At 36.9% G+C, this 25,926-nt stretch overlaps 1 protein-coding gene across 1 annotated transcript in view; it reads right to left on the bottom strand.

Annotated features, from left to right (window-relative positions):
- CRB1 (crumbs cell polarity complex component 1) overlaps nucleotides 1–25,926 on the bottom strand; it is a 201,976-nt gene that overhangs the window by 19,370 nt on the left and 156,680 nt on the right. Inside the window, exons 10-12 of the mRNA XM_077156790.1 lie at nucleotides 20,428–21,334; nucleotides 18,690–18,818; nucleotides 15,053–15,179 (exon numbers count right to left, since the gene is read on the bottom strand). Coding sequence (XP_077012905.1) covers nucleotides 15,053–15,179; nucleotides 18,690–18,818; nucleotides 20,428–21,334 — 1,163 coding nt within the window. The remainder of the gene's footprint in view (nucleotides 1–15,052; nucleotides 15,180–18,689; nucleotides 18,819–20,427; nucleotides 21,335–25,926) is intronic.

Here is a 25,926-nt window from a genome sequence, read left to right as displayed (position 1 = left end):
GAGGTACATTTAAAGGACATGGATTTTAATAATTCAACAGTACTTATTTTACCTTGAAGAGAAAACTCAATTCCCCCTCTCTTAAATAAAAGAAAATTATCGAAAGTCACTAATATTACTGATACAATCTAATGCTTTTCTAAAAGAAAAAGGAAGTGAAGGTGGGTGGTTTTGGGAAGATGGCAGAGTAAGAAGCCCCAGGAATCAGTCTCTCCACCAAAACAATTAATGAAGTGGCAGGAACTGTCTGTATCAACTATTTTGAAATTTGGGAGCATAGTACAACACCATGCAGCCAAGGAAGAGCTGTAAGAAGAGGCAGGTAAATCATGGTAAATACCAGTGAACTTCACCTTCCCTTTAGCAACTACCTTCACCCTCTCATCCCTCACTCCTCATTTCCCAGCCTTGTGCCACACAGTAGTGGGGTCCACAACCCTGTTTTGCTGGAACCAGCCTAGGATATTAAGTCCCAGTTCTCCAAAATCCATGGGTATATGGTCTGATCACTGATCACTGTCTTTGACCAGTTACTTCAGATTGCTGTGGGTCAGCTCTGTTCTAACCCCATTCAGGCAAAAGTGGCAGAGGAGTCTTAAAGACAGTACCCTTCCTCAAAGCTATGGAAAACAGATAAGGGGCTGCAGTAACTAAGTGCCAGACAAAGGAAACACAGCTTCAAAAGGTGTATGAGAAGCTCTGGTGCCCTTACTGGCCATTCTCCCATCCCCTTTCCAGCATAGTATACAGACATCCTGCACTCCTATTGTGCCCTGTCCCTGTTCCAGCAGGAGCAGAATAACCACCATGGGCACACAGAACTGCCTATCTGTCAGTGCCAATCAGTAGGAAAGCAATCTGAAACTCTGAGCTAGGAAACTCCTCTCAAGTTCACCTTCCAGAATTTGCTCTCCAGGCAGAAGGAGCTTGTGACAGCTAAAGTACTATAAAAAACAATTAACTCAAAGAAGCCTGGGGCAAGGTTTACATGCTTTAAGTCACAAAATAAAGCAGCAGAGGGAGAAAGTGCATTTTATAGAGAACAGAGGAGGCTTTTGAATTCCTGTAAATCAGGGAATTCTTAGGGCCACTAGTAAGCACAAGCCCAGGCCAAGATGGCTGGGAAAAGGCAGGGAGGATCCTGCACTTGGCATTCGCCTCAGATGGGTCTTCTAGATAGTCAGGCTGAGCTCTGAGTGAGGGCCTTGGCGAACTTGCAAAGACCATGAATGGTACTTTTTAAAACCTTTGTGCAAGCATTTGTTTGGTTTTGTTCGTTGCTGGCACTCAAAGAAATCTTTCATCAAACGAACTGACTACAACTCTAAGGAATAGTCAGTTCAGAGACTAAATCCCAGAGTTAATACTTTTAAAATATTGTAATACTCAGAGTTCAACAAAGGATTACAAGACAAAGAAAGAAAGGAGAAATGACAGACCATCCAAAGGAAGAGGATAATCTAGAGAAGATCCAGAAGAACACCAGACTGGGAACATACCTGTCAAAGACTCAAAAAAAATTAATGATTCAGTGTGCTCAAAGAGAGGAAAGAAATTACTAAAGAATAACGGGAAAACAATTAATGAACAATATGAGAGTCTCAACAAAGAGGTACAAATTTTGAAAAGGAATCAAACAACTACTGGAGTACTAGAAGGTTTCAACAAGATTGGAGCTGACAGAAGTAAGAGTCAGTGAACTTGAAGATAAGACATTCGAAATGAGTCCTTTGAGGAACAGAAAGAAAATAATTTTTAAAAAGCAAAAACAGTCTAAGAGATCTGTGGGGTGCCTGCAAGAGTACCTGTATGCACTGTGGGGATCCCAGAAGGAAAAGAAACAGAGAAAGGGGAAGGCAGAATATTCAAAGAAATAATGGCAGAAAGCTCCCCAAACTTGGAAAAAGACCTGAATATGCATATTCAAGAAGTACAACAAACCCTAAATAGGACAAACTACAAAGAGAAACTCTCAGGCAGGTAGTCGACTAGCTGTCAAATGCAAAAGACAAAGAGAGGGTTCGGAAAGCTGCAAGAGAAAAGCAACATGTTATGTACAAGGACGTCCCAACAAGATTGTCGATTTCTCATCAGAACTCTTGGACGCAAGAAGGTAGGGGGATGAAATATTTAAAGTCCTGAAAGAAACCAATTATCAACCAAGAATTTTATATGCAGTGAGGCTGTCTTTCTATAATGAGGGAGTGATTAAGAATTCCCAGATAAACAAAAGCCAGGGCAGTTTGTCACCACTAGATCTGCCCCGCGGTCAATGCTTCAGGGAGTTCTTCAAACTGAAAGTAAAGGACACTAGACAGTGGAATGAAGAGAAAGAAAGAAGGAAAGAATTGGCTGAAGGTAACCATATGGGTATCTATGAGTGGCAACACTATTTTATTTTGTATGTCATTCCACTTTTTCTTCCTACAGTTCAGAAATGGAAATACAAAAAAAGTAATGATAAACCTGTGGTTTGAGAAATTCAATGAATAAGGATGAAATTATATTTCATATATATAAATATAGTAACAAGTACAACAAAAAGCTAGGGGTATAGGAGTATAGTATAAAGAAGAGTATAGGAAGAGTGTATTTGTTTATATTGAATTTAAGTTTTTATTAAATCAAATGTGATTAATATAGATTTAGGATGTTAAATTTTAGCTCCATGGAAACCACAAAGAAAATACAGGAAAAATATATGCAGAGAGAAATGAGAAGGGACTCAAAATGGTACACTACAAAAACTAAACATGAAAGTAGGAATTAACAGAAGAATTGAGGTAAAAGGTATAAGACTTATAAAGATCATATAGAAAAATGACAAGAGAAATCCAGTATCATCAGGTGATATTTAAATTAAAACCCTTCAGTAAAAGCAGAAATTCACAGAAGGGACAAAAAAGTATGACCCAACTATATGCTGCTTAAAAGAAGCTCACCTTAATTTTTAACACACAAGTAGGCTGAAAGTGAAAGGATGAAAAAAAACATACCATAAAAATAGTAAACAAAGGAGAGTAGGAGTAGCTAATTGAATAAAGGGGTCAATTCAACAGGTAGATATAACAAGTATAAATATACGTGCACCTAATGGCAGAGTCCCAAGATATATGAAGCAAATATCAATAGACTTGAAAAGAGAAATAGATAGCTTTTCATTAGTGGTAGGAGATTTCAGTACACCATGTTCAATAATGAGTAGATCATTAATAAGGAAATAGAAGACTTCAATGAAACTCTAAACCAAATAAACCTAACAGAAATATATAGAACATTTCACCTAACAGCATCAGAATCACATACTTCTCTATTGCATTCTACAAGACAGAACCTATCTTGGATAACAATATAAGTCTCAATAAATTAAAAAATATTGAAATAATGCAATGTATCTTCTCTATCCCAATGGAATGAAGCTAGAAATCAATAAAAGAGGGAGAACTAGAAAATTCACAACTATGTGGAAATTAAACAATGCATTGTTAAACAACCAATGGATCAAAAATAAACCACAAGGGAAAGTAGGAAATATCTCAAGGTATTGAAAATAAAAACACAACATTTCCAAATTTATGGCATCAAGCAAAAGCAGTACTGAAAATGAAATTTGAAGCCCAAAATGCTTACATTAAAAAAGGAGGAAGATCTTAAATCAGAAACGTAATTTCACAATTCAAGGATCTAGAAAAATGAGAGCAACCTCAACCCAGGGAGCAGAAGGATACAAATAGCAAAGATTAGTGTGGATATAAATGAAATAGAGAATAATGAAAAGACAGTAGAAAGAACCAACAAAACCAAAAATTGGATCTTCAAAAACATCAATGAAATTGACAAACACTTAGCTAGACTCATAAAGAAAATAAGAAAGAGAACACAAATAACTAAAATCAGAAATGAAAAGTGTTAGTTACTACTGACTTCTGAGAAATATAACGTGTTGTGAGAGGATACTATGAACTAATGTAAGCCAATAAATCAGATAACCTAGATGAAATGGGCAAATTCCTAAAAACACACAAACTACCTACATTCTCTCTAGAAGAAGTAGAAGATCTCAATAGACCAATAGCAACTAAAGAGATTGAACCAATAATCAAAAATCTTCCAACAATGAAAAGCACAGGACCAGATGGTTTCATTGGTGAATTGTACTAAACATTTACTAATTATGATTATTGTAAAAATAGTAATAGCCATGGTCTTTATGCCCAGTAGAAAGAATCCTTTTTATTTTTATGAAGGCTGAGGAAATTATATTATGTAATTAATTCATTGTACTTAATTATTTCTGTCACCAGAAACAAATTTGGAAAACACTTTGAATATTCCAAGGCTGATAGTCGATAATAAAGGTATCATGCAAAGGTATAATCCACAAATAAATGCTAGGAGTTGTTTTAATTTCCTGGCTGCTAAAACTAATACCATGCAATTGGTTGCCCTAAACAATGGGAATTTATTGGTTCACAGCTTTGAGGCTAAAAGACGTCTAACATTAGGGTATCATCAAGGTGATGATTTCTCCCAGAAGACTGGCATCCTGGGGCTGGCAACTGACTATCCTTGGTTTCTCTGTCATATGGCAATATACATGGCAGCCTCTCCTGGCTTCTCTTCTAGGCTCCATGGATTTCCAGCTTCTGGCTGCTCCCCCTGTGACATTCTCTCTCTCTCTCTGTGGCCCTCCCTATAAGGCCTTCAGTAATAGAATTAAGGCCCATCCTGATTCACCTTATTTGGCCACACCTTAATTGAAATAATGTCATCAGAAGGTCCTATTTACAGGGGTTCACACCCATATGAATGGATTAAGTTTAAGAATGTGTTTTTCTAGGGTACATCGCTCATAGCTTCAAGCCACCACAGGAGCCATGAAAATTTTAAGTAGAAATAATATTAAAATAAATACAGATCAGTTACTACCATATCTGAATTTGTTCAAATATCAAATCCTCTGGAGTTTACCTAGTTTTCTACATGTCATTCCTTTCCTCCTACAGAAAAGAATCAGCAGTAGATTCAATGAGCTTCAGCTTCATTTCCCAGAGGCAACACAAGTCATTCAAGAAAAAATGATATATATAAAAATTTATGTATTCCTTTTTTGAAAGTTAAAAATCAGGAGAAATTAAATTCACTTTATGTTAAATTAGATAACAGCATGGTATTCAGTTGCATAAAAGTAATTTTCAGTTTGGTTGATCACAAATATATTTTCGATAGACAGAATTGTCCAAAGTTCTTCTTGAGTATAAAACAAGGCAAATAATTTAAGAAAGTGGTAAGTACAAGATACAATCAACTTCACTGTTTGGTTTAAATTCTATTGCCAACTAAGTTGATTCATAACATGTAGGGCTGGTTTCTGGAATTATCGTTGATAGACTTCAACTACCTTTTGAAGGGAATGGATGCTTATCAATTCAAACATTATGTATTCTCCAGGGTTGATAATAACTAGGGTATGTTCCAGTCTGCCTGGACCCATCTCAGTTTAGGTTGTTGTCCTGGCATAATTACTAATAGTGTTCCCTTTTACTTTTAAAACACCTAAGTTTGGACAATAAATAATGTGGTCATCCTTGTCATAACCAATGTACATCATTTTTGGAAACTTTTAAATATTTTGGTGATGGACAAAGTTGCAGAATTCTATAAAGGAGCTACGTGTTGAAGTCACCTGGTTCTCTTACATGAACTCGTTGAGTGTAGGAACACATTCTTTGTGTTTGTGAATTTTACTTGCTCACCATGTCTGATGCCGGGCTTGCCTATAGGAGGCTCTCAGTAAGTGGTGGATGAATAAAAAAGTAATTTAAAGAGAAACAGTTCCCACATATTGTAGCAAGATAATGATCATTTCAGGGAAATTTGAAAAGATGTTGAGACGAATTTGACAGTAATGAAAAAGCTGATTTGGTCAGCCAGTTGATTCAGTGGCAAAAAAATCAATCTGGTTATTTCCCACAATTGTCTGTGTTTTAGCACCAACCAACTCAGTCACGCTTATGTTGGGGATTGAACCATGTCCCCCTCCCACCCCCACAAAAGGCATGTTCAGTTACCAACCCCTGTGCTGTGGATGGGAACCCATTTGTAAATAGGACCTTTGAAGATATTAAGATGTTCCCAAAATGTATGAGGGTGGACCCTAACCCAGTATTGCCCATTGTATGTTGTCTGTTTTGGCAGCCAGGAAACGGAAACAACCTGCAATCCAGGAACCACTAGCAGTACTGCCTGTCTCCATGCTATTTTGGACATATGAAGAACTATGTTCTGAAGGTGAAAGTCTACGTTATATGATTTCTGTGAAGGCCATGGTGGTGTGATCACATTAAGAGATGAGGAGCATTAATTATACTTGGTGAAGCAGAAATCTTCATAATGTGTGAAGAGAGGAAAGGAAAACAGATTAGTGAACTGAATCAGACCTGATTGATGATGCATTAGAATAACACTGAAGAACCATTTCTTATCTTAGTGCCAAATTACTCCTTCCTGAATGTTAATTAGTGGAAACTCAGTGATAAGCGACAATGCTTTTATAAACTGTAATTTGAAGAGAATGCCATCCTGGATGTCTTTCCTGCAGGCCAAATTCAGAGCACAAAGAGACTGCCCCGTAGAGGAAGACTCCCCTGCCACTGGCCCAGCGCTCTGTTCTTAGCAGAAGCCTCGGGCATTTGGGCCAGCGAGACATTGACCATTATGACCAAGCAGGACGCTGACCCTCTCCAAAACCATTTATAACTCTGCCATACACAAATGAGTCCAAGTCCCTGATGAAGTCATTTTTATTTTCTGCTTTACTCTCTTGGGTACATGAGTTCTAAAAGTTTATTATTCAGTGTGTGAAGGGAATTTTCCTGTCATTTGCTAGACTTACTAGGTTTGAACGGATGCCTTGCATCCTGGAATTCTGGGATTTGCTGAGCAGTTTTCCGCATCTGGGCCATCCATTAATTTATTTGTTTGCTTCGACTCTTCAACTTGCCAATATAAAGAGTGACATTGATATTAGACATCTCTGACCACTCCATCACATCCCTATCTTCCATTATTCTACTTACACTTCTCTGCGTCATTTGTTCTTGTCTTCTCCTTCTAGAGATGTGGCAACCTGCCCCACAGGCACCAAAATTTTAAGGTTGAATTGGAAAGGAGTGCCTGTTCTTATTGACTACTAACATTTTGTTGACCATTTTGGACCACAAAAGCATGGGAGACCCTGAAATTCCTCTAAGATCCCTTTCCAGGACCTTGATAGACTCCAGTCCTTTCTTTAGCATTAGATTTGGGAATACGAAATTTGGCTGAACTCCAGTTCTGATGATTCCTGGACATTTGACCTTGAGCAATTCATGTGACCTCTTTCAGTCTCCATTTCTTCATCTTTAAAATACAAATATTAATGCCGTTCAGAATTATTGTGAAGGAAAAAACTGGAGTAATAAATTCAAGAACCCCTCTTAAATTTGAAATGGTGCTACTGCAGGTATAGCTTGCATATCGTTTATCCCCACTTTTTTAATGCGATTTGATTGAATACATTCACACACTAAATAACCCATTTTCTCTCATGCTTCTTTTCATTAAAAAATTAAGTAAACAAGATGCTATGAGGGTATTAGTGATTTTTTAAAAATCAATTTATAGAGTTTGTTCCTAAAGATAGTGTCGCACACACAGGAAAGGTGGCTTGAAATTAAGTGCTTCCAAGTTCTAAACCTTGCTTTGATGCCCATGTGCTATATGGCCATGGGTCAAGTACCTTACCCTTCAAAGTCTACTTCTTCATCTGATAAATAGGGTTTAAAACATTTATCTTAAAAGGTTGCTGTGAATATTTATTGATATTATTGATGTGTAAGTTACCTTCATCTCATACTTTTTCATTTTCTCATCACAGAATGAAGTCAGACTCAGTCTTATCTCCTTCAGCCTGTAAGATCTGTAGAACTCCATAAGGAAAATTCATCTTCTTAACAGTATTTCTGAGACAATAATTGTTTTTAAAATAGCTGTAGTATCATCACACAAAGATTATATTTTGATGAATATAGTGCTGATATTCATTGGGTTTGTACATTTTTATTCTTTAAAATGGGTCATGTATAAACTGGAATATTCAGGCTACTCTGAGTATCTCACCCATGATTTGCTTGGTAAATGGGATGGGAAATTTACAGTGTCAGCTTAGGACAGTGGGAAAACTGTTGACCTGGGGGTTGAATGAGCTGTATACTTCTATAGCTTAGGTAAGGCCACTTACCCTGAGCCTTAAGTTCTTTATCTTTTATATAAAGAAGTTGGATTAGATGATTTTTAGGATCTTTTTTAACTCTTCGATTCTCTGTTCTATGTCAGTAATCCAAATTTTAGAGAAGCATCCTGACATATATCAGGAACTTATTATTTAATGAGGTGAGCCATGTGAAATTGCCATTTTCTTCAGATAAAAAATGTCAAATACATGCAATTTTACATCACACAATTTCATATTTCAATGTCATGTACTTGAATTAATGGTGGAAAGGGAATGAATTTACTCTACCTATAGAGGACACCCTACACTTTACAATGGAATATGTTTTTAACATCCTTGTTTTACCATAAGATTTTTAAAAGGAAAGCACCATTGAAACTTCCCCAGATGCCCTACTTTTCTTCCCTTGATTCTGCTGCAGATCCAGCTTGGAAATGATTGATTGTGGAGCAGTGCAGACCTTGAGGTTGGCTCAGGAAAGCCTGTGAATGCATGTGAAACACATGACAAGCAGACAAGCCTTCCCATATTTATTTTGGATGATAAAGGTTCCTTTCAGATGGTAAATGGGGCAGAGTTGATGGTGTTAGGTTTTCAATTTCAGAGAAAGCAGCATAATAAATCAGTACATCTAAAAAATACATTCTTAGGAGATTCCTCATTCTCAAATATTTCTTCACTGCAACATGGTTCAATTTGTTAATGATCTAAAAACCCCAGAAGTATCCTTTCCAATCCTCTCTTTCTCCAACATCTCTATCTTTGGTCAATTATTTAGTGCTATACTAAAAATGCAAATGTTGTTGATCAACCTATCCCTAATTCTGCTCTCATGAACAGTACACGCTATAATCTTGAGACATTAAGCACATTGGATGTGTTTAATCAGTAAATCACACCTGTTTAAGAGTTGTCAAGTCCATGCATCTCTTTTGATAAGGGCACAAATATTCTGTACAATATTTCTGAATATGATCATCTAGATTCTATTTGAATGCTTACAGGGTTGGACACTCATTGTGGTGCAGTCACCACATTACTTTATCAAATACTTTAATGTTAAATTCTCTTCCCTAGTGCAGACTTGAGATCTTCTTCCTATCAATTCTAACTATTTGTCTTACTTTTGCTCTCTGTGTCATAATAGATCATATCTACTTCTTTCATTCTCATGATGACCATTCAATATTTGAAGACAGTTTCATGCTTTCCTAAGTCTTCTCTTTCTAATGAGAATATCATCTCATTCTAAAATGTCTTTCTCTAGAGGCTGTAGCAACTGTGAAAGTTTTCCTGTGAATACTGTACTAAGAAGTAAAACCTGCAGTTCTGGAGTGGCCTGGCCAGTGCAGAAGTCAGAATAAAAACCACATCCCTTGTTGTGGGCCCAAATACTTATGTAAAAACAATCTAAGATTACCTTCTTTAAAGTTAGTTTTTGCTTCTGATAATAGTAAAGTAGCTCCTATCAGACCAATCTTCCACAGATAGCAATCATGAACTATGGATAAAATATCAAAAACAATTCTCTAATGGCACTGATGAGTGACCAAAAGTAGGCAAAAACTATAGGGGATTTGCAATTTAGAGGAATCTCTGGGTGAGTTTCATGTTTTCCTTACCTTTTGCCTAAGGGAAGGACCCACTGTCAGCAGGATGGATGACTAAAAGTAGGAGAGATATCTCCAATCTTACTGGCTTGAAGAATGAGGGAAAAAAAAGTTAGGGTTTACACAATAGCTAGAAAATGAAGAGAAGATTCTAGAAAGTAGAGCACTACAGAGAAAAGTTCCAAATCCTGCAAATAAACTGTCCAAATCTTTGGCTAACCTCTGATCTATACACATGTAGAGCAGATTCCAAGCAGTCTGCTACAGCTAAAGAACAGAACAAAGATTTCAGCCCCTCATCACCACAGGGGCATCACAGGGTGTAGAATTTGAAATAGTTAATTAGCTGTCTGTTAAACAATATAATCAATATTCTTCAGGAAAATATAAAATAATCTAGAGTCTATAGAGTCTACAGTCTATAGAGATATAAATCACACTGTCCAGATGCAACTCAAAATCACTAGACAAAAAAATAGAAAATTTTGATCTATATGTAAAACGAGATTCAATCAATAGAGACCATACATGAGATGACCCAGATATTGGAATTAGCAGACAAGAATGTTAAAGCAGCTATTATAGCTATGCTCAAGCACATAGAAGAAGCTAAAAATACGGACTGAGATTATCAGTATTCTTTAGAGATTGTTATACCAGTAGAAATAAATCCTTATTTGTGTTATTGAATAGCACACATTTTCTCTCTTAGCCACAAGCTTATCATGTAGATTAAGCATTGATCCTTATCAAAGTCAAAATATTAAAATAATAGAGTAATATAACTACTTCTCAAGATCCCATGTGAAGTAGAAGTTCATTTATAAAGATTTGTAGAGTTTATATTAGTTGTCAATGTGTTAGGTGGTACCCACCCTTGAAAATTTTATTATTTAATGTTATGTTCTATACATATGCATTGAGTATTAGAATCTATGCATATAGTAGCTCTGGCTTCTATGAAAAGCTCTAGAAGAGAGATACAAAGTGATAAGGAACTGCAGGAATAAGTGCTCAGCTCTTTCTGGAGCACTAATCTGGACAGGTTGATATTAAATCTGGGCTTTCAAAGAAGAGCAGGAGTTTGCCAGGCAGAGGAGAAGAGAGAAACACACTAAGTGGGAGGACCAGTGTGTTCAAAAGAAGAGTTGTGCAAAGGTATGGCACATTCAGAAAGAAATGAAAAGTTCCCCCAGCTAGATAATGGGGTTTGTGAGAGGAGAGGTAAAAGATGAAGCTGGTGAGGCACCTTGGGACATATTTGTGAAGGTCTTGCCCAAAACTTGATGTAGAAACCAAATTTATACTATCCAGGTTATGTAGTAATAGATAAATAAAATAAACAGGTCACAGATATGGAGAATAAAATGTAAAAGTTCAAAATATTTATAATATGACTCCCAAATGTATATACCCAGTCAGATGTGTTTCTTGAACTAAAGACTGGAATATGCACACTGATTATTAATAATTATACTTGGATACCACAGAAGACCTTATATTCATTCATTTATTCAATCAACAAATATTTTGAAACTAATGTTCAACAAACATCACTTACTGCATCCTCAGACATATATCTTCTCCCAAATAACCATGAGGCTTTACTTTTTCAGATTGTGTTAATCTAACTTTTCCTCTATATCCCCTTTCACTATATAAGATAATATAGAATGCCTTTCCCTTGTGTGTGAATTACTGCAACAGCTACCTAAATATGGCTTTTTGGCTCTAGTCTTGACTTTCTATCAATCCATCCTCTGTGTAGTGATCTTTCTAAAAAAAAACCAAATCTAATATGTCATTTTTCGGTGTGAAACCCATCAAAGACTCCCCATTGCTCTTAGGATAAAAAAAACCAAGCTCTCTGACTCAGCTCCCAAGGCCTCACTTCTGCTTACTTCTTCAGCCTCAAATTTGCCATGCTCCAACCCTAGTTTATGCTCCTGCCACACCACATTCCTTCTGTGGTCCCTTCTGTCTGAAACGATTCCCCTCCTCCATCTCTCTGTCTATGGCTTAACTCCGATTTACCTTTAGGTCCCAGGCTTTGGTCCTCCACAACTACATTTAAGATTGGGATAAATGCCCCTCAAATGTTTCCTATACCTGCTGCTTACATCTACCCTAACACTGACCCAGGAATTATCCTTCCTTGTTTGCTTACTGACATCTTCCAAGAGACCTTCAGCTTCTTGTGAGCAAATGCTGTGTCTAATTTATAGTTCTATAGTTCTAGTCCAATAATTCGTACAGGGCCTGGCACATAGTAGGTGTTCATTAAGCAGTTGATGAATAAATTTAAAAAGTAAAATAGACAAGTGAAATGGTCTGTTTTAGTAATACTTGCAGTATTTGAGAAGCATAGTTTTCTTTCATTCTCTGGTTTCCTATCTAAATCACTAAACTCAAATTTTAACATCAGAATTTACAGAAAAAGCTTCATTTAAATTTTGCAAAATTAAAGCTAAATAGCTTCTATTTTGAAATCCAGAAATGGCAAAAAAAAAAAATCTTTATACAGTATTTATGAAGAATTTGGAAGCAAGAGAGTTTGGGTGACCTTGAGTTGAAAAAATATTTATGTATTATAAATGCCGGGCACAGAGTAGGTTCTCAATAATGTAAATTGAATTTAGTTGACTCTTGATGCTGTCAAAATGCTGCTTTCTGACAAAAATACTTCTTGTCTTTTCTCCAAAAGTGTGTGTGTAGGGGGCGTCCCGCATGACTCCCCGGAGGCACAAACACACAAAGGTGGACGCTCAGCCCAAAACTAAGACCCAGACCTATTTAGTGTGAACGTTAAATCTGAAAGACGAATAAAATAAAATTAGATATTATTTTTTTAATTTAAATACATACAGCCCAGGTTTCAGAAGCTTGTCCCAGAGGAATTTGTGTGGATTTCTGTCACTGAGATGAGAGTAGGCTGAGCTATGGATAACTTAGGTAGGGACAGTATAAACCAACGTGAGAACAGTTAGAAATGTAATGAGTTATGGAACGCAGAAGAGGATTTCTTCTAAGAGAGAATGTACACAGGACCTTGGCTTTGACCACCCACAGGAGTCTACTGACAGTCACACATCTGGGGAAAGAGATCACAGTTGGGGGAAGCCAGCAGCAGCACGTCTGTGCTCATGAATGTGGTGTGTGGCTGTGGCCGTGCCTGGCTTGAAGGCATCTTACTGTGCAAGACACACACAGTCAAGGCAAACAAGACATTAGCAGAAGAAGAGAAATAGAAGATCTAGAAGCAGAGGTTTATTTTGCCAGGCAAATGTGGAAAAGTCATAGCCATGCACAAGGCAGCTGAAAATACAGAAGAATAAAGAGAAAAGGGACAGTTTATTTTTTCCAGATATCTTATGACAAGAAGGCAGTTGGAAAACAGAAAACAATTTACAATCACAGTGAAAGCTAGACAGCAGAAGTGTACAGAGAAAAAGATTGACTGAGTCTTTCTTAAATATATTTTGAAGGGAATATATTACATTTCCAATGGCCTATAAGTACATGATTGCAGAGATGTCTAGAAAGAAGTAAATGTGAAAGCTGTATTATGGTCTTTGGTTATAACCTATTTTATGCTTATCACAAATACCTGTGGATACAAATATTGATAAGTTTTCTCCCCATTCTTGGGTCTAAAATCTAGCTCTGTGAGATGGAACATGACACATGCTGCCCTAGTTGCAAGGCAAATGGATGAGCCTAAGCAAAGACTTAAAATGTAGTTGTGCACGTTTGAAATGAATGAAATGAGTACCAGTGCTACACAGGAAATGTATTTGTTACATGAACTCGTCTATTACTATTTTAAAACAAAATAGATTTGGGGTTACTTATATAATATGCTATTTTGCCTTTCTGTGTGTTTTCAATGTACCTTTAGTTACATAACCTTGGTCAGTTCCACAAAAAAATACCTTTCTTAAAACCATTGGTTATTAGCCAAGGGGTAATTATCTTCACATTTCAAACCAGGGCAGTTCCTAGACATAGACATTTATAAGCAGCCAGTGTTATTTTAGTTGACTTAGAAATTAATTCATAGGATCATACTACCTTCCTTCTAAATGCACATAAACAATGTCTCCTTTAGAAAAGTACACCTATAAAAAGATATATAGCGTAAATGATCACATGACAGTGGAAGTAACAAAAATATCAACAATAAATTTTTATCCAATTACTTCTTTATATTTTCTATTAGAGAAAAGTAAGACTGTTTTTGTTTTTTATACCTTATTAATGAATTTACTTTGAAGATCCATCATTTCAGACATTTATTAAAAATGATAATGCCACAAATATATTTTGATTATGAGAGGTGTTATGTGTTCATGATATTTTTCAGAATTGTATTTTAAAAAAATATACTTGCAAAGTTTAGCCAAACATGTCTCCAAGAAAATTTAAGTTTTGTAATGTATACTTTTTATTGTATGCGTAAACTATAATATGTATTTTGTTTCATATATGAATTGTTGGAGGAGAGAAGGTTTTATCTAATCAGAAATTATACTTGTGGGATATAATTTTGAGTATTTCTTTCAATTATGTCAGCTAATTCTTCTACTCCATAAAAAAGCATAGATGGATATAAAAACAGCTTAATTAGTATTTTTCAATTTGCTGTGCCATGAATTACTGATGAGAATGAAAGACAATAGAATCAGGGTAAATGAGGGCAATTTACAATATAAAGGTAAGCACAAAAATGGAGTGGAGAAGAAAATGGTTTCTTATAAGTGTGGTCATACAACTATGGAAGCTCTGAGAACAACATTTGTACTAAATATATTCAGTGATGGTATATCCTCATTATATTAAGAACAATTCTTTTTTTGTATTTAAAGCTAGATTAGGAAAATATTTTAAATATATGGGAGGTGCTTGGGATATATTTAAAATAGTCCTTAAATTTATTTTAATTTCCAAGATGTCTTTTACTTTACATTTTAGAGCTCTAAAATGAGCCAAGGCCTTTCTTGAATGTCAATGGCTTTTGCATTCGGGATGGTTAAAAGGTAAGTTAGGAATCTTCCTGCTCACCCCACTCAACCACGGGCTCATCATTCATGCGCAGAATGAGGTAGGAAAGAAGCTGAAAGAGATTCTGCCAGAGAAAGAGGGAGATGTAAAAGGAGAGGCCGCTTACATCGCCCTCACAGCGGTCACCAGCAAAGGGGACATGACAGAGACACTGGAATTTGTTGGGCAAGTCCTGGCACAGGCCTCCATTGAAGCACGGGTCAGAGGCACACTCATCAACGTCCTCTTCACACCTTGGAAACGAAAAGAAACAGCAGAAACCCCGCACCCTACTGAATAAATTGGCTGTGACACAGAAAAAGAAACACTTTGCCTGTCTACCAATCCCCAAATAACTTATATGCACATAATAATGTTGGAGATGTTCCTTTAACAAATTGTGATTTTAATAGAAGAAATTTGTACACACACACACACACACACACACACACACACATGAGCTAATTAGAATGAGAAAACAGGTGCAAATATTTAGGACCCAAGGGAAATCTGGGCCATGAACAACCTAGTTTCTCCCTCAAAAGCGTTAGATTTTCCATCTTTTAAAAGTCAGTTTGTTAGGGGGCGGTGCGGCAGGGGCTCCGTGGCAGAGTTCTCGCCTGCCATGCCAGAGACCCAGGTTCGATTCCCACAGCCTGTCCATGCCAAAAAATAATAATAAAAAAATAAAATCAGTTTCTTAGGGCATGCAAGAACCATGAGAGGGAGGCTGTATTGCCATCCTGGAGTCCACAGAGCAGATCTGCTATGATCAAGTTGCTGTCAGGGTTCAAAGGCATCAGTGCCCTCAGCCTAAGGGGAAATGCTCCCAAAAGACAAAAAATGGGGGAGGGGGGTATTTTTGGAGATTTTTTAATGATTTTCATTTAGAATTCCATTTTTTAACGAAAGGCAAATGTAGATGATTCGAAGATTTCACTTGCTAAAACATTTATAATATAATAGTTACACATGTTTTCTGAAGGTTCCGGTAAAATGACTTTCAGAAATGAAGTCTTCTAAAACAAGCAACATCAGTTGGAAGGTAAATTGAAGTCTTCCTCTTCCTTGGGACCTTGTGTCTTTTCACTTGTTTTTCCACTACCAACTTGATTTTCTGTGTGTTCACTGATAATTTACCAATCGCCTCATTCAGTCATTCAGTTGATATTTATTTAGCACCAGCCATATGCCAAACGCTCTGCTGGGTCTTAAAAGCCAGCAGTAACTGAGGCATCTATTTTACTTGGGGAGAGTCATATAAAATCTTATATTTAAGAATCTCTACAGAGCAGCTTATACTGTTGAAGTTTGGTGTAAACAATTGAACTTGCCCCCAACCTCTCTCTTCCCCCTCCCCAAAGTAAGACTTGCATTCATGGGTCAAAGACTAAGGACTAGGCTTGAAATGAAGAGGGATGGGGGGAGGGGGGCAGGGCCAACCCAAGGTATAAGGGAAGGAAAGATTTCTTCCAAAAAAACACAGTTCCTTATCCTGTTGGATACCTAGCATAACTGAGACATTTTGTTTTCCTTTTTGGCTTAAGCTTCTGGGCTGGAAGGAGACTTCTCTGATAAGATTTGAGAAAAACTTGACAACTGGAGGGAGCCTGCCAAGCACTCTGTGTTCTGGGTGGGCCAGAGAGCGTTCACATCATCCATCATTCACAATTGCCGGAATGACACTAGAAAGCTGGAGGTTTAACTAGGCAGGAAAGAAATCAGTTTATTAGAGGACAGCTCTCCAACATATTTGGACACTGTGGAAATCACATTCTCTCGGCCTTGGGAGATTGTCCAATAATTTTCAGTCCTCCTCTAGCTACTCTTTCTCTCTTTCTTAAACAATTTAACACATGCACATTTGCTATGAGAGTCATTGGAGCTTTCTTTTGAGGTTAACTAGTAGATGGTGAAGGAAAATAAATAAATCCACTAGCATCCAGTGAATCAACTAATTAAAGTTAAGGAGTCTGAAAATGCAGACTGTACTGAATTTGTGCTCACTGTTTTAGAAATCAGTTTACTCGAAGAAGTTCTCAACTTGTTGAAAAGTCTCCTGGAAGAGAAAGGAAACTTCTGAATATTCTTTTCTTACCATGTTTCGAATCAATAATCTGAATTTAAATGCCAGGTGTGGCTTTTTTTTTTTTTTTGGTAATGAATAAATGTTGGAGGAAAAGGTAAATATGTGTTGAAAAATTAGGGACAATATATGACTAGTTGAGAAAAATAACAGAAGAATGTGTTGGAGTTCTGTGCCATGCACCATTAGGCAGAAACTATGACACTGAGCCAAGTAGCCACCAGCACTAAAAGAGAGAGTTGTTCAATATTTAGGACAAGGAAATATGTGCAATATTTTGGTGATAAATGGAATCGGAGGCCAACTGAGTGGTCTCTGGGTGAAGATGTTGCATGATATAAATTATGCAATGGAAATTAGAGCGTGACTTATGTCCCTCTCCTTCTGTGCCTGTTTATGTTTGGAATATCTGTACCATTTAGTGCCAACCACAGAAGGCAGGTTGTGAAAACAATGACTATTCTGGTCATTGAATATTAGAAGGGGAAAATACAGTGTGCCCTAGATTGACTGCTGATTTTTAAAAAGAAAATAGCTGTATCTGTATGATGCTAAAATAGCCAGTCGAAAAACTGAAAATTCAAACAAATCCAATCTGTAATTTTCATGGAGTAAAATATACTCATCACTTTATTAATCACCCTTTTGGGAGAATTTAATTTGTCAGATACGCTTGACTTTAATATTTAATTTGTGCAATGTAGGAAGTTTGATTGGAGATATCCCAGTATATCTCACCCTGAACAGTATATGCGTTGGAAGAGCACTTTTTCTGTTTCCTTTTAACTATTGAGGTAAAGATTTATTCATACAGCCAAATAGATGAGCAGAGGCTTGCAGGCAGCTGAACTTTATTGCAGCTGGACTGCCACCTAACCTCTACTTAACCTGTCAGCCGCAATTTACACTATATAAAGTGGAAGTAAGATCACCTTCCTAGCAGAGCTGTAAGAAGTCAGATACTATTGTTAAGGTACATGGAAGGATGCTCAACAAATGGCTATTTATTATCTGCTGATATAGACTTTATATCCAGTAGATCCATTGCTGGTAATCGTTTGGGGCACGTAGATGTCCTTGAGAATATGATCAAAGCTATGGTATATGTACCTTTTTCTACCCTTCATCCCACCTCCAGACAATCAAATACATACTTTGCCTGCCTTATTCAGCAGGTCACAGATCATCTGAGGCCATTGACTAACTCCATGTCACTAATCCCTGCATTGGGTGAAGAAGAGTTAAAGGATTTCTCTGGGAAAGGTAGAATCCTAGGGGCAAAGGACATATATTTTTAAGGTTCTAGGTAACTCTTTGGAGGCAATCTTTTAGGTATATTTTATTTTACTTTGACAACAACCATATTTGCACCATGTATTAGAGTAAGTGAGAAAGAAACATGAATCCAAAAGAACTTATAAGCAAAAACAATATCACATTAAACATTTTTCAGAAACATTTTTCCCTATTTGAAATCTTGGCTAATAAAATGATCTTCCCAATGCCCTAAATCATAAATTTTCTTTTTATCGTTTGACTCTGTCTGGACTTATATGTCAGCATGGATTTTCCTATGGGACCTGAGGATGAAAAATTAAAGGACAAAATGAGCTTTGAATAATTCCACATTTCTAGGGCCAGTCAGACTACTCTTTCACAAAGTCCTAATATGACTCACCATTCTCCAGTAAAACCTGGCTTGCACATACATTTTAATTCACCCTGGAACTCTGTGCAGTTGCCTCCATTGTAGCAAGTGAGATTTGTCTTGTCATTCCCACAGGCCGTTGAGGGTAATCTGGTCTGTCTGGAGAGATAAGAGTAACATCCACAGCTGCTCATCTTGTTCACTAAATTCAAGAAAACTTTTCTGAAAAGTTCATGTATGCAGTCAATGTCAAACTAATTAAGAACTTGGGCTGGCTTAGCAACCGATGCTTAATTGTATACAACAATCACTTTCTCCTGTAAAAAGCCCCTGCTGCATGATGGTGTATCCATTTCTATCCAGTTTTCTTTCGTGAGATAAGATCTATGCCATGGAGTGGCAATAAATTTAGGGCTAGAAAATAACTTGCTGTAGCTAGATTTGCTGCTGCTTTGCTAATAAATCAACAAAGGCTGTAAGAAAATCCCATCTCTATAAAGGCCGGGAAAGCCAGGACAGCACTTTGGTACCCAAGCACTCATGTGATTTCTCTGTTGCATTTCAGAACTGAACTCCAGTTGCCCTGCCAAGACTTACTGCTCCCTATCTAATAATTCATAGCTTAACAGAATGCAAGCAAATCCTGTCCAGGCTGTTAGGCTATATAGCACTCAATGGTAAGTGTATGTGAAGTCAGTATGTGGCTTTCTTGTATAACAAAGCTATTTATGCTGAGGAATCCTTATACAACGCAGGACAAATTGTTAGAAGCTGAACAGAAATCCATTGTGAGACAGAGTGCAGTGGTCTGGAGGGACTGATGTTTAAAAAGATATTGAAGGTGTTCAGGGCCTTTGACTCTGCACGTGTGTGTGGTAACTGGCACATAATAAATACTGGGGAAATATTCCATGAATTGAATTTTGTCCCCTGTGTGTGCTGCAGCTATATGGAGAAACTAGCCTATTGGATGGTGTGTCTCTTCCCACAAGAGCTAATAAATTCTACTCAAAAAAGAAAGGATCTTAAGGACTTTTCAAAAGAGCCCAAAATGTCAACCAGCTTTGAAAATGATCAATTGGCAATGCAAATGTGGAGCTTTGCATACAATATTCAAAGAAAATTTTATTGTTTTATAAGATAAGTAGTTTTTCATCTATTAGCAGATTTATGTCCTCATCCTGATACAAAGATACACAGAATATGTATATATTCTTTAGACCGTCCTTTGAACTGGTTTTTATATCTTATTGGCTCCCTCGTTAAATAATGAGTAAAATAAAATTGTCAATATATGTTCATTTTATATTTATATTAAAGTCATTACCTTTTTGAAACTGTAGTTTAAATAAGTCTTTGGGGGCAGTTTACTATATTTACCTGCTTGAAAGAAACCAGGACACAATTTTAGGGGTAGGAGTAATGTCATCCCTAAGAATACTGAAATTCAGCTTTATACATCCATTGGTAAGGTGTATTGCCTGGGACCTTAAGGCTGTCAAACCCGGGGGCTGTAGGTCATGAGTCACATTCTGACAAAGATGACTGAGAAAGCTTTGACCTTGAAAGTCTGGTTGAAACGACTCCCATTCTTATAGAGCAGCCCATTAAGTTAGATCCCATCTTTACATGACAAATTATGTGACCAATGTCACCCTGTTCAGTACAGCCTATGCATGCATAACTTGAGGAGAGAGTTTTCCAATTTGACAAGGAAGATGTAGAGCACAGTTCGAAAGACCAAGTGTCCTATGGATTTTATGCTCACCTGCAAAATTTTCCTGTAAAATTTCCAAAACAGAGGCAAGAATAACCATTAATGCCACTGATGCAGGTGGCCCCATTTGCACACTGGTGATTTTGGCAATGATCTGTATCCACTTCACAGTTCACACCAGTGTAGCCAGGCTGGCACCTGCAGTGATAGGCTGCAATACCGTCAGAGCAGTTGCCATGGAGACAGGGGCCCGAAAAGCACTCATCAAGGTCGAATTCACAGTTTGCCCCTGACCATCCCAAGGGACAGGAGCAGTGATAAGAGCTGTAGATGTCTTCACAATTTCCACCATGCAAACAGGGGCTGGAGTTGCAGGCATTTAACTGCAAACAGCCAAAAACCACAGAATTGGTAGAGATTTTGAGAAACTGCTCTTTCTGAGGTTTGTTAGTGAAACCATGAACATTTTCAAAGTAAGAGAGATAAATGCCACCAATTTCTATTGTACTTAGACACCCTTGTAGGCTCTTCATATTGTCCAAAGCGTGATCTGCCACATAAATGTCGGTATTATCCTTCAAAAAGTTGAGGCTTCCTGTGGCAACTACACTGGTCACAAAAGGTGTTTGATTGTCCACTTTCATTTGCCACCTGGAATCTTGGGCCAGTGGGTCAGTCATGGAGAGAAGCACGTCATGCCACGCACCATCATTCACTGACTGCACACTCGTCAGACTCAACATGTAAAAACTGTTGCCACTTTGCAGTTGAAATAATAGTCTGGAATCCTGAATGCTAATATTAAGAAATTCAGGCTCTTTCTCTGCATGCAATATCATCACATTTGCATCCCTGGTTCTGAAACCAAATGTGATGTTAGTGAGTTCTCTGGTAATATTTCCATTGCTCCTGAATAATATTTCACTGCTTTGTCCATTAAAAACAGCATTCGCAATACCTAAAGAGAGAAGGCAATAACAATCAGCAACTTTATTAAAGCTGTAATGTTTGCTTAAACATCTTTGTTAATATTGGCAATCACCATGCCAATTGCCATGGCACACAGATTTATACTCACGGTATCACTGTGCTAATTGTCTGCAGATTATTTCTAATACAGAAACCTTGAATATAGCTAATATTATGATCATCATCTCCATTTTATAGAAGAAGAAACGGAGATTCATAGAAGTTAACTATTTGTTCACGGTCCTGTGGCTAATAAATAAAAGAGCTGGAATGATAAATCTGGTTCATTTAATGCCAAAACCCAAACCATATCTTTCTTTTCCACTGAAATCCTAATAAATAAAAATATTTATCTTGTATTTGCTACTACAAATAAAACATTGGTTATCCATTTTATACAAAAGAAACTGAGCACAAAGCAATCACAAACACAGCTATGGTGGCACAGTAGAGTCAGGCTACTGATTAAACAACAGTAAGGAGTCAAAAGCAGTATTCCCAATGATTGATTTACTTACTTACCCGTGAAATTCCAGTTGTTTGCTTATACCCAAGAAGGTGAATGTGGCTGGAGAAAAATATGCAACAATATCAATTGTCCTCACTTTAACTTTCTGCCCACATATTTTTTTTTTTACTTTTTTCTTTCCTTTTTGTGAAAAATAATATATGTACAAAAAAGCAATAAATTTCAAAGCACAGCACCACAATTAGTTGTAGAACATATTTCAGAGTTTGGCATGGGTTATAATTCCACAATTTTAGGGTTTTACTTCTAGCTGCTCTAAGATACTGGAAACTAAACGAGATATCAATTTAATAATTCAGCAATCATATTCATTTGTTAAATCCTATCTTCTCTGTGTAACTCCACTATCACCTTTGATCTTTCTATCCTTCTCTTTAGGAGTGTTTGGGCTATGGCCGTTCTAGCTTTTTCATGTTGGAAAGGTCTACCATTAATATAGGGTATGGAGATAGAACTATCTGATGTTCTGGAGAGGCTGGGCCCTCTAGGTTTCAGAACTCACATGGCCCAGGGACCCATCTGGAGATCGTAGTTTTCTGGAAAGCTACCCTATGCATGGCATCTTTGTAGAATCTTATAAAGAATTGTAAGATTGCAAATCTTTGGTTTTGGTTAGGATTTGGCAAGTTACGATAGGTAGCAATGTATAATTGAAGCTTGCACAAGAGTGACCTCCAGAGTAGCCTCTCAACTCTATTTGAACTCTCTCAGCTACTGATATCTTATTTGTTATACTTCTTTTCCCCCTTTTGGTCAGGATGGCATTGTTGAGCCCACAGTGCCAGGGCCGTGGGATCTAGTTATGCCCACATATTATATTTGAGCTGAGTACTTTGGGGCAATCTTATTGCATTTCTCTACTAAGCTATTCTTCCCAACCTACAAGATCATTAATTCACAATTTGTTCTGTCTCTTCAAAACTAGTATCATAGCTGGTGGTTTTCCTTGATACTTCCTTGGGAAATCAGGACACAAAAGAACTGCCTGAGATTTCCACCAAATCTGTAAACCTGACATTTGTTTCCGTGCAGTCTTCTCTCCTGTTACAATGGATGAGCTGCCCTTAGACCCATTGAAGACCAACCTCTCCACTCATGCAATGGGTCTCAGTCCTTTTCACCCTTTCTATGACCTACACATATCTCTTCACAACCTGCATCACCGGGTTTTTTTTTCCCTTGCTGTTTGTGGATTCCCATCAATATACCTGCATGCTCTCATCTTAAAAAAATTTTAAACACAATACCCAAAAAGCACTACTTTGAACTACTCTCCCTTCCTACTCCTTTCCTTTTTATCTACTCCCTTTCCCATTAAAGATTCTCCATATAATTATACATTTTCACTGTCTCTATTCCTCGTCCCGCTTCCTCATTCTTTCTTTAATACATGCCACTCAGGCTTTTGTCACCTCACTAAAACCACTCTTGTCAAAATTAAATTGACCTCTGTGTTACTCAAGCCCATGACTAATTCTCTGTTTCTTATTCACCTTTCAGCAGCATTTGATCTTAAAACACTGTCTTTACCTTGGTTCTGGGCACTACCCCCAGCCATTATCATCTCTTATATAGATTATTCTAATTACTTCTTAGTGTCCCTGGCTCCATTTCCCTGAAGATCAATACTACACTCCTTAGCTCAAGACCTCCACTGGCTACCAAAACTTCTAGGATGAAATCTGAAATTCTAAATAGGCTGACAAGAGTCTGTGTGATCCAATCCTAACATTCCAATTCCATTTATTGCCTCTCTCTCTTCATTCATACCCCACAACCACAATAAAGTCTGGTTATTCATGGAAGACGCCAGCCTTGTTCCAACCCAGGTCTTTTTTTCTTGTTGTTACTTGTACTTGTGGTCACTTATACTATTCTTCCCCAAGATCTTTCCATGACTGGCTCTTTCTCAATATCTATATCAAACGTTAACTCTTCTGGGAAGCCTTCCCTGACTCTCCAAGTTAAAACAGCTCCCTCATTGCAATCGCTGTCTGTCCCTTTTCTCTGCTTGATTTTCTCCATGGCACTTATTATCATTTGAAATTATATTGTCTACTTGCCTACTCGTTCTTTTTTTACTGTCTTTCTACATTAGAAATAAGCTGTCTGAAATCAGGGGCCTTTGCTGCCTAGGTTATCTCCAAATCCCCATGCCTTGAATATTGCCTGGCATACAGGATGTCCTCAGCAAACACTGGCAAATTGAATGGCCTATGAAACTGCCTCCTTCTCCTTTATTCTTGAAAGTGCATAATGTTTACAAACAACGGCAAGACGAATTTCCAGTATATTATTCAAGTGTTCAATTCACATGTGTTATTTGACTGGATTAAATTTTAGCTTGATTTTTTTTTTTCTACCAGGTTTTGGGTCAGGGGTTTGTAGTGAAGGGGCAACCAGTGTTTCGTTACATGTTTTTAAATAAAGGTAAAAATGACAAATCTCGTAGCTCTCCAAATGGTAAAGGAAGAACACTGTCTGAAAAGCAATATAAATTCATTTTATGAAAACTGCCGAACACACTGAACTCACTTTTGGTGATCTGGGAGAAAATCACAATACCTGCAAAATTTATAATTCACCTTTGTCCAGGAAACATTGTCATAATAAACATGCCTGTGTCCAAGGTGGGTCATACAGTTTTAATTTTGGTTTTCTGTTAGGATTCAGAGACAGAGATGATTAAAATCGTAATGGCAAATTCAGGGTAATGCATGAGCTCTACTGTTCTACAGGCCTTAATCTCTCAATATAGTTTATTAGAAAAAAATACAATTGGGTCATAAGATCGCATAAAAGTAAAACTATACAAGGTAATATAAGTGAATCCTAGTGTTCATATCTGTCAACTAGGAAAATTTTACTCTTCCTTTTGATTTTTATTTTCTCTCTTCATTAGACAAAGTCATATCTCTTTTTTTTTTTCTGGGGGGGTGCATGGTCCGGGAATTGAACCCAGGTCTCCTGCATGAAAGGCAGGTGTTCTAACCACTACACTACTTGTGTACCCCATATATCTTTTGAAAAATTACTGTGATGTTCTGTGAACTCAGAGCCAGACTTTCTACTCTTTCCGCAGCAGCAATGCTATAGCAGTGAGGATTTACTTCTCTTCTTTCTGATGTGCGTTTATCCAAATCCTAAACTGCTTTCTGTATAGACTGAAGAGTGGTTGTGCATCAGGGGTATTGGTCTTAGGCTGCCATTGTTTTTAGAAATATAATTCTTTTTACCGCATGAAAATATTCCAAGTGATTTAAACCCCTTTGTAGAAAAATGCTGGGATTAGTGACTTTAGCATTTCCATCAAAAATTAATATTCAATTGTTGAAGTCCTTTAAAAAACAGTTCAGCGGAAGAACAATGGGACAGTTTGCTTTTAAAATTCTGTGCCATATTAGAAACTGTATTATATTCTTTATGCCAATTAATCATGCTTTATATATAATATATATTTCTTTAATATAAAATATTAAAATAAATGTTCTTCTAGAAAACTTCCCCTAGTATATAAAAAGTGTGATACACTACATATATTCTTTTAATATATACTTTTAAAATATAGAAAAGTAAAAGTAAATATATTCTTTTTTCCTCAGTTACTTCAGGACTCGGCCTGAATAAGATGATGTTGCTGTGAAATTTTAAGTCAATCTGTCCTGTAGTTTCATTCCATTATTTAAGAGCAATGTTTACCAAAGCATTTATATATATATTATTTTTTACTGTAAGCAGGAAATTTACTTAATGTCTGGAGAAGTTGTGAAAGTACTGAGTTAATCTGAAGAAAAAAATTAATTTATTCTTTTAGCAAGTATTATTGAGAACCCTATACATTTGGCACCATTCTAAGTGCTAAGTGCAACATGAAAAACTAAATAGAAAATGTTTTTCCCTCATGAAGCTTATAGTCAAGTGAGGAAAGAGACGATAGATATAAATATACATACATAAATTGTATATATACAAATAAACACATATGTACCTAGCAAAATTTTAAGGAATGACAAGAAATATGAAGAAAAATAAAGCCAGGTAAGATGACATTT

The sequence above is a fragment of the Tamandua tetradactyla genome, chromosome 4 (assembly GCF_023851605.1).
Source record: "Tamandua tetradactyla isolate mTamTet1 chromosome 4, mTamTet1.pri, whole genome shotgun sequence".
NCBI classification, from domain to species: domain Eukaryota; kingdom Metazoa; phylum Chordata; class Mammalia; order Pilosa; family Myrmecophagidae; genus Tamandua; species Tamandua tetradactyla.
This window is presented reverse-complemented; position numbering and strand designations above follow the sequence as displayed.